At 42.5% G+C, this 10,000-nt stretch overlaps 1 protein-coding gene across 1 annotated transcript in view; it reads left to right on the top strand.

Moving 5' to 3' along the window:
* LOC138056998 (fibronectin type III domain-containing protein-like) overlaps positions 1-10,000 on the top strand; it is a 46,748-nt gene that overhangs the window by 30,700 nt on the left and 6,048 nt on the right. Inside the window, exons 10-15 of the mRNA XM_068903006.1 lie at positions 538-819; positions 2,500-2,808; positions 4,910-4,980; positions 6,576-6,917; positions 7,147-7,363; positions 8,818-9,120. Coding sequence (XP_068759107.1) covers positions 538-819; positions 2,500-2,808; positions 4,910-4,980; positions 6,576-6,917; positions 7,147-7,363; positions 8,818-9,120 — 1,524 coding nt within the window. The remainder of the gene's footprint in view (positions 1-537; positions 820-2,499; positions 2,809-4,909; positions 4,981-6,575; positions 6,918-7,146; positions 7,364-8,817; positions 9,121-10,000) is intronic.

The raw sequence follows: 10,000 nt of genomic DNA, 5'->3' as shown, positions 1-10,000 counted from the left end.
TCCGAAGTATTTATATATAGTCTCGTTCGCAGCATTGTTCGCAGCCGTTATCTCGGAGCGTTGCGTGACATCCAAAAAAACCGCTGCGACTGAGACTAAAGTACTGTATCCACAGTCGAGGTGTATTCTTTGAAGGCATCTGAATCCGGATTGATCCTTTTAAATGGTATTATTGAGTACTTTAAAGGAGTCATGCCCATATTTTTGAAAGGTGACAGCTTCGTGTTTTTTATGAGAGTTGAAGGAGGTGGTGATTCACTGTATCCTTTGTTGCATCGATTATGCCGATCTCGAATGCACCTTTTCAATTTTTTTGCCTTAGCGGTGTCAATTGAACTTATTTCACTTTGTGGTACTCACGTAATTGACCTGACTAAAACGAACCGTTTTTAGAGCGATATGTACTCGTCCATTTTTCGTCCCGTTCCGTCCCGATTTTGAATGTATTACTTACCGCGATTCCCGGAATTCTGGGGCTCAAATCTCGAGCTGAATTTCGGCACCTTTAAAACAACAGTTTAAAACCTTTGGTTTCAGAGAAGACGCGTATAATACTTGCACCAAAAGACAGGAATGTTAATGAAGGAAGCAGGGTGGACTTGCGCTGTGAGGCTCAAGTGGACGACAGGTTGGAATTGCATTACCTTTGGAAGAGAGATGATGCTATTATCGAGTACAACCAGAGGGTCACTTGGGAACGGAATGTATTGACCATTGCCGACTTAACAGTCGAAGACGCTAGGATTTACACCTGTTTGGCGTATACTCCCTACCCAAAGAGATCTGGAGACTCTGCCTCGGCTACTATTGATGTCGCAGGTAAGATTTCGGGTTAAAATGGAAAAAAGAGACGAGGTGGGGGGAGTAACTGGCATAGATGGGGTCAAAAAATAACTCGGGTTTACATGCAATCTTACCACCCCGGTGAAGTAAAGTCAAATCAAGTTATTAGTCTCTCCCCTCGGGGCTTTTCAAGAATAAGTAACAATGCTTTATGGGGGGCTTAAGCCAGACTGCTTGTTACGCAGTTTACAGTTAATTTTAGGAAGTGAAAGATGCCCCCGTCCAGATAAAGTCAGAGCACAACACCGGGGACTACGTTCCCTACTCTTATCGTCTTATCTTAACGTCACATATTATTTATGGGAAACAAAAAGGGCTTAGCCTGTTCCAGGCTCCCAGATAGTAGGGAAAGAAAAAAAAATGCGTGCGAATAATGAGTGGGGGCTTGGGTCGACCCAAGCCCAAGCCCCCATTCGCTTTTCCCACGCAGTTGTTTTCGTTTTCCCGACTGAGAGCCTGGAACAGGGTAACAAGGGTTATGAGATGGGACCTCCGGTTTACAGTCCTTATCCGAGAAGATTTGTAAGTCTAACCATTTGCGGATGTAATAGGCTAGTTTCGAATTGTGCAGCAACAAAAGAACAGAGTCGAGGTTCAGGGGAATAATTTGCATTTTCCTTTGTTCTGAACAATACAAAATGCTAATTATTCCCCTGAACCTCGACTTTGTTCTTTTGTTGCTGCACAATTCGAAACTAGCCTATTACAAAGGCAGCACTTTCTCAGATATTATAAGACCCTGAGTGTTGGTCCGGCTGGAGTCGAACTCACGACCTCCCGCGTGACAGCCCCGTTCTCAACCAACTGAACCACCGGTGCGCGGTTACCTTTCTCGAGGCTGCTGCGTTGTCGATAAGCACGTAAACAGGCAAAAAGGCTCGTGATGGATGCATTTTGGAGATTAATGCTCTTCTACTCTCACTTTTCAGCGCTGTGGCTTCTTACTATCACTTTTAACAGGAGTTGAGGGTGCACGGACGGCGTAGTGGTGAGAGCACTCGCCTCCCACCAGTGCGACACCGGTTTCGATTCCCGCCGACTTCACATTTTATTGAAACCCTTGGTTTTTGTTAATAATGTTAAGTTGATTAACTGCAATCGTCAGGATAGGACAAGTGTTCTTGTCATTTGTAGCTGTTAGTAGTGGAGCGAGTTTCAATCGAGTGTCGTAAAACCAAAACCAAAACCAAAGTAATTACTTTGGCCAATCAAAAAGGAAGGAGACAATCCAGTAAACCAATCAAAACTCGAACTAATTACACGTAGCCGACACAAAGCGCGGAAAAATGTACACGCGCAAGCCACGTTCACGGAGAAGTTTCGCGTTAAATAATTACCGGTAGTTATCGGTTTTGGCAAAGCCAGTTTTTCCTCAGAGTTTCTCCGGTTGAAATTAGAGTAATGCTGAGTGAAAAGACGTTGAAGATAATCTGGTTTTGGCTTCACTTCTGATTGCTTGAAAAATTAGCACAAGAACTTTGAACCAATCACTGAGTGAAGCAATGCAAAACCAAAGCAATTCACTAATTACTTGAAAATTGAAAACGACTCTATCGTCGCGTCTGATTTAATAAAGATAAAGTCGAGCTTTAAAGTAGACTGCGTTGTAATTTTGTTTGATAACTTTCATCATTTTTCTTTCCTTCTGTTATTTAGGTGCCCCATATCCACCATACAATCTAAAATTATCTTCCGACTGCCAAAACCGAAACACAACATTGACCTGGGTAACGGGCGGAGCGAATCAAGCCCCGATTACTCATTTTTTGGTCGAGCGAAAATCGACCTACGCTGACGACTTCTGGCAAGTCATTGCAAATGTTACCAAGCCTAACGCCACTTCATATGCGCTGGTGAAAATGGCCGGAAACGCGGACCTGGCCTTCCGGGTTAGAGCTGTCAATGGCTTTGGACCAAGTTGTCCGAGTAAACCCACGAGCTCGGTGTGCCGAACAGACGCTGCAGGTATGCAAATTTGTGCGCAATTGTAATGAAATATCTAGGACGGTGCCTACTAAATCAAAGGTATTTTTGCCCCGATTTATGATTATACAGGAAATCTAGATCTTAAAAAGTGTTATTGAAATCCCAAAAGAAAATTTGGAGTAACCACACAATTTTCAAAGATAATTCATGAGCAATATTTGTAAGGGGCTTTCAAATACAAAGCAATGTATGGCGTTCTTAAAGGGGCTAGGTCACGCTGTTTTAGGTAATTTTGTTTAAAATTGTTAGTTATGAGCTCTAAATGTCAAAATGGCAGAGCAAGAGTCTTTCATTTGCAAAATCACGGCCACATAACAATTGAGAATGATTTTCCAGCTGTTTAAATGACATTTTGATATAAACTGATATAAATTTGAAAAAAGGTGGGCCGACGTTTTTCAAATTTACCCAAATGCAATCCACTTCAATCCTCCCCAGTTTTGTCCATCCTTGTCCCTTCTTAGCTTTCCTGTGTTTTGTTTGAGTTCTTCTATAGTTTTGAGCCGTTATTTTGTTATTTCAGTTAATTCTATGACCATTTGATCAATGCTGAAATTGCCTAAAATTGCGTGACCTGCCGTTCTTTCTTAAATTGAAGCTTAATTATCTCTCCATGGTTACCCCCATTTTTCTTTTTGGATACCAAGAGTACTTAAACTGAGATCTACGTCTTCTGCATAGTTGTAAGCCGCGCAAAAATACCCCTTGTATTAATAAGCATTACCGATAGGAAGCCCAAGTATCTCGAGATGCGCAGAACGTATGCGCAATAGCAATAGTAGGCTCTGTCCTTAATTAATTTGTTTATTTATTGTTGTTCGCAGGGATCAGGGGCAGGTATTGCGCGGGGCCTGGGTCCTGTACCTCCCTCTGTGTTCCCCAAGCGACCGACGAATGCCGTTCAATGATCCAAGATTACTACTAGTATTTTTTATGATATGGGTGACGGTGCCGGTCACACTGTCAGCCGACCCTTTCTTGGCTCGACGACAAAACAAAATGGACTCTGCATAAATGGTGTGAAGTCTTTGTTGAGTATGCGCAAGCCGTTGCCTGGAGACAGTTTCAAACCCAGGCCAAGTCTCGATCACACTCTTAGACGCCATATTGATTTTCGTACTGAAGGCTCGATATTGATCTTCGCCTTGTCAAAAGTCTGATGCGCGCGATGCCTAAACTGGTTTAACCGGAGTGTCTAGCCCAGAACTTGACACGATTTCTGCAAGTTTACAACAAGTTTATTTGTACCACACGTAAATAGGGATACACGAAATAAGTAATGGACTTAAGAAAGGTACAATGCCCCCTAGAAAATAAGTAAGAAGCTAAACTAGGTATGAGGCAGGATAAATAACTTTACGTCTAAAGGACCTCTCTTGCTTGCCCTCTGGTGAGTTTTAGAGAGACTCTGCTGGCAGGGTGGGTGCTCGTTAGCTTTACCAACGATTTTAAAGGCCCCAGAAAGCGCGCGAATATGGTGGCAGAAATCTTTCTCTCTGGATCAGGACGAGTCTTACAGTGCGGAAAGCACGAAACAATTTTTCCGAAAATAGGACCAAAAGTCTTGTTTCTTTGAGAAGGTGTTAAAGATCTACAATTCAAGAATTTATCAAAAATCAAACAGGTTTCTTTGATGTTCGGCAAAATCGAGTTTCATCCTGTCGTTTTCCGTTTACGCGTTATAAAACCTCTCGATCTTTAAAGGCCCTAGTCTTCATTAATGACGCTGGCATAAGCAAGAGAAACATGCACATAGTCAGCAGCTACTTACCACCCTTTGCTGAGACAAAACACTAATTATTAACGACAATTGTTTGGGCTTTTCTTTTCGTGTTTAGTCAGGACATGGCTTTAGGCTGCACACGTTAAAAAAACTGACTCAATAATTCACGTACTTATTGCACGTGTATACTGGGCCTGCTATTCACGTGCGCCTTCTTAAACAACTACTACGAATATGGCGGAACCAAGCGCAAGGAAGAAGAAAAATAAGCGCAAATGCTCTGAGCATAGAACCAATAATTGCCAATTCGTTTTCTGTAGCCAAATATCAATCATCTGTTTGTTACCTTTTTCATAGCTCCCGACAAATGGCCTGACAACTTTAGGGGAATCCCCGGCAAGGCTGAACAGCTTGACATCGGATGGACTGTAAGTACCTCAAAAATAAACGTTTGTTTTGGCCCTTCCTTGACACACACATTCCGCAAGATTCACTTCCCATCTATAGTTGTGCGATTTCAAAATTCTCTGTTTTTACCTTGGTGAAAACGAAGCAAATATTTTTCATCCACAGCAGCGTTTTAGAATCGTTTTCACAGGTCCAACCTAAAACGCTGGAAGCTGGTGAAAACAACTAATTAACTGGAATTCCCCACGCTTTCTGCGTCATCGATTTCGAAAGTCTTCGTCTTCACGTAAGGTTATTCCCTGGTTTTGCATTGTCCAACCCCACTGCGCAGAAGTTCTTGCGTTATTGGCGAACGCATTTGCATTGCTAAAATGGCAGATGTTCATTGACGCCAAGGTTACTCCAAAGAATGGCTATTGTCTCCTGACCGAGTACGGTAACACACATTTTTATTTCATTTTTTTGCTGGGAATGATGTCTTCATGGGGTAGTAAAAAATCAGTAAATATCTATGGCCATTTTTTTGACGATTGTATAAAATTTTACGCAAGGAGCCATTACGAGTCGAACAGTCCACGCTCAAGTTAAATCTATTTTGGAGTGTTAAGTACTCACAAAGGCATTCAGATACATTTTTCAGGTATGTACGACAATTAACCGTTGAACGACTCTAGGCTGTGCGTCGTATCAAGTTTTACATTTAAAAAAATCGAACTAAATTTGTCTATCATCCGGGATGCGTGGCAATAGGCCAGTTTCGTATTCTAACGGTTGGACTGGATCTAGCATGAAATGGAGGCTAATGCGGGCAAATTAATTTGCATTTGAAAAGATTTGCCCGCATTAGCCTCCATTCCATGCTAGATCCAGTCCAGCCGTGAGAATTCGAAAATGGTCTATTGTCAAAGTGACTTAAATAGCCCTATTCGTCAGCGTCGTACCATGGCAACAAGCACGGTTACCCCCTTTTTAATTACATTCTTATCATCTTCTTGACATATTAGAAGAGTGTGCGAGGTTTCATCGGAAATCTATGACACGGTCTATTTATAGGGAATCACCTTAAGCAGCTTTTACACGTTGAACCTTTTAGCTGAAACTTATGTGCAAAGGCGCTGCAAAACGAGTTTCAGCAGGCGGTGCAACGTGTGAAACTGGTCTCGAAATGTTGTTACCAGATTCCCGCAAAGGAAGTCGATACTAGTTCCATGACCTTGGCGCGCAAGTTGCGGTTTCTCATTGGCTTATGGGGGGTAACGAAACAAAACCGAGTGAGACCAGTTTCACGAAGTTGTGTTACACAGTGAAACTCTTGTTTTTGTCACCACTGCTATCGTTGCGACCGCTGCAGAAGTTGAAAGCGGTTCTACTTTCAAAGAAAATGTTTATTTTAGAACGTTACCAGGATCGTGACACAAAGAAAGAGCAAACGTTGTCTATAACTTTCTCAATATCTGATTGTTTATTTCCCAAATGAGCGTTTCGGATATGCTATTACAATTGCGTGGCAGGTTGACGTGAGCATGACGCGTTGTCTAGACTCTTATCGACAACGCCAAATTAGCCAATCCGATTACGAGATTAAAAGCAATTGTGGTAAAATTCGTCTTTGCAGGCCATGCGAATGGTGGAGTGGAATGGTCCAGGCCTCTTCTACAAGCTGTGGTATAAGCGAGAAGGTCCCGCAAACAGTTTAGTGGAAATTCAACTTGACGATCCTAAAACAGAAAGATTTAACATTCCCAATGCTGGGTATTACGTTCAGTGGGAATTCCAGATCCAAGCTATTAACGATATTGCAGCTGGACCCAAAAGTTCATTTGTTAAGGCATTTTCAGGCCAGGACCCACCCGCTGGAAGACCAGAAAATGTCACTGTGGGAATCGTGAAGGCACGCAGTGTGGAATTGTCATGGAAACCTGTTACTGTTACCAGAGGAAGTGTGGATGGATACAGGGTATGTGGAGAGCCTTTTCTTATGGGGAATATAATAACAGCGTTGCTAGGAGGTCGCTAACGTAGGGTGGTAGGGGCTGTCAGAGGAGTTATGAGTAAATAGCATAGGAGGGGAACGCTCTATAGTTTTGTTGATTACTGATTATCCACAAAAGACGGGTTGCCTCGAATGCTGTCGTCGCTGCGCCATCTGCACACTCATGCTCTTTTGTGTTTCATTAATGCGCCAGATTTATTACTGGGGAGAAAGCCTTGTTTCTGCGAAGAGACGAAGACGTGATATTCCAACTTTTGCGTCATCCACAAATGTAACGGGAGGAGGTACGCAGAGTTATACTCTGACCGGGTTGAAACCGTACACACGTTGCACCATAGCAGTCACTGCCTACAACAGCGGAGGCGATGGACCGGAGAGCGCAGAAGTTAAAGCTAATACGTTAGAAGCCGGTAAGGTTGTTCTCATGTTTAAGGAGAACTACTACATTCCTTTCAGATAGTTTCCTTTTGTTTTTTGTTTGTTTGTTGTTATCTTCATGAGCATCATCTCTAGCCTGTGGCTCATTGGAAGGGCACCCGATCAAGAGATCGGATACCGGAGTCGAAGGTTCGACTACTCGTCTCATGTCACGTAATTAGCAGTTCTATAATAACTAAGAACGCCTTGTCTTTGCATAGCTAAGGTCTCAGAACGTGAGATTTTTTCGTTCCAGAACAGGATGGAAATTCTTTTAATCTTAAAAATTTCAAAATTGGCGTTGTTTTTCTAGTTAGGCACTATTTCGTGGTGTTCTCGTTTAATTTTACGCTGGCGTGAAGCTTAAGCGATGGTGCTTATATATGACTGGCCATCCCCCTTGGGAAGAGGGTATATGATAGCGTTCATTTACATTGTGAGTGTTATCTTTGAATTACAATACCGTGTAGCACTTTTATTTTGCGGGGTTTAATTTTTGCGGAGTTTGCGCATCTACCTGCATTCACTTTATTTTTGAGTTGATGTGTAAATATAATTGTACCTATTCCAATGCTTCAATAAACAGCACAGTAGCTTGGCTGGCCGATGCCCCCATATATCATTTAGCTTAAGTGTCTGGTTGACTAGTGGAGGCAAAATGTAAGGTTAGTTTTGCTGTTGTTGTTGTTGGTGGTGGTGTTGTCGTTTTTTGCGTTGTAGTTGTTGTTGTTGTTGTTATTGTTTTTGTTGTCGTCGTTGTTGTTGTTGTTGCCGCTGTCGTCGTTGTCGTTGTTGTTGTCATTGTTGTTGTTTTTGTTGCTGTCGTCGTTGTTGTTGTTGTTGTCGTTGCCGTTGTCGTCGTTGTCGTTGTTGTTGTTGTTGTCGTTGTTGTTTTTTTTTGTTGTCGTGTTGTTGTTGTTGCCGCTGTCGTCGTTGTTATTGTCGTTGTTGTTGTTGTCGTCTTTGTTGTTGTTGTTGCCGCTGTCGTCGTTGTCGTTGTTGTTGTCGTTCTCGTTGTTGTTGTTGATGTTGCTGTCGTCGTCGTTGTTTTTGTTGTCGTTGTTGTTGTTGTTGTCGTTGTCGTTTGTTGATGTTGTTGTTATCGTCGTTGTTGTAGTTGTTGTTTTCGTTGTCGTCGTTGTCGTTGTTGTTGCCGCTGTCGTTGTCGTCGTTGTTGTTGTTGTTTTTGTTGTTGTCGTTGTCGTTGTTGATGTTGTTGTTATCGTCGTTGTTGTAGTTGTTGTTTTTGTTGTCATCGTTGTTGTTGTTGCCGCTGTCGTCGTTGTCGTTGTCGTTGTTGTTGTTGTCGTTGTTGTTGTTTTTGTTGTCGTCGTTGTCGTTGTTGTCGTTGTGGTTGTTGATGTTGTTGTGGTCGTTGTCATTGTTGTTGCAGTTGCTGCGATTAAAGCTTTTTCAGCCAGTTTTGTCTATTTTGTCTTTGGTTTAGAACCTGGACCACCGTCGAATGTCAAGATCTATGCTTTTGCAAAGTACATCTTGGTCAGGTGGGAGCCTCCCTTGGAACCCAATGGCATTATCACTAAGTATCGTATAGGCTCCAACACGTTCACAGGATCTCAGCACAACGACGTCGAGATAACGAATATGCAGGAAACTAAAGCTGATGTGCGTGAGAAATTACTGGGAAATATGGAACCGGAAACGAACAATGTCATAGAAATACAGGCTATGACAGCCATAGGATGGGGAGAGGGCGTGAGAAAGACCAAAAGAACTGTGCCGTGGTCAGGTAAGATCCTCAAGCTTCCATCCATAAGGATTGAATTTTTGAAGAAACAAGAGGCTTCAAGTAGCCTTTCCTCTGACCGCATCCCCGGTTTTGGCCATGGCCGGTACAAAGGTCACTGACTCATGATGTGTCAAAGTTCTGAAAAGCAATTTTGCCGTCTAAATTCACGCCTGCCTGGGTGGCTTAAGGAAGATGGCATCCTCAGGATCGAAACCAGCATGATTTCCCCCAATTCGGTAGCAGTTGGTAGAAATACCTTTGCTATAAGTTTACGTCATCTATGACATGAACTTTGGCCTGAAATTAAAGCCGGAAGAAAACAATGGGAAAAAAAGTATCAATCTTAGCAGAAATAGAATGGATGAAGGAGTTAACTTGCTAAAGAAGCAGTGGTGCTGCGTCGAAGGGGAGAGAAACTCCGGCAGAAGTGGGTTAGTCAACTGAGTTTGTATGAAAAAACAACCACCGAGGAGTATTCTAAAAGTGATGTTTCGAACGAAGGGCTGACGCTCGAAACGTCTGCTTTCGAATTTCTTCACGGTGGTCAATTATCATATCAACTCAGTTGATTCATCGAGTCCTTTCACGGGTTCATATCCCATTGATTTCGCCTGAATTCTTCAAATGTCTACTATAAGGGGCAATTGCTGAAATTGTCCAGTTAAGTGCTAAGATCACTTCTACATTTCGTCTTTTACTCTCCCTTCAAATTCTAAAATATACACATGGCTTTAAATAACTTGCATGGTAGAGCGAGTTTCAATCGAGTGTCGTAAAACCAAAACCAAAGTAATTACTTTGGCCAATCAAAAAGGACGGATACAATCCAGTAAACCAATCAAAACTCGAAGCAATTACACGTAGCCGACACAAAGCACGG

This window comes from Montipora capricornis, chromosome 7 (genome assembly GCF_036669925.1).
Source record: "Montipora capricornis isolate CH-2021 chromosome 7, ASM3666992v2, whole genome shotgun sequence".
Classification (NCBI taxonomy): Eukaryota; Metazoa; Cnidaria; class Anthozoa; order Scleractinia; family Acroporidae; genus Montipora; species Montipora capricornis.
The sequence above is the reverse complement of the archived record's forward strand: the minus strand, read 5'-3'. Positions and strand labels throughout refer to the sequence as shown.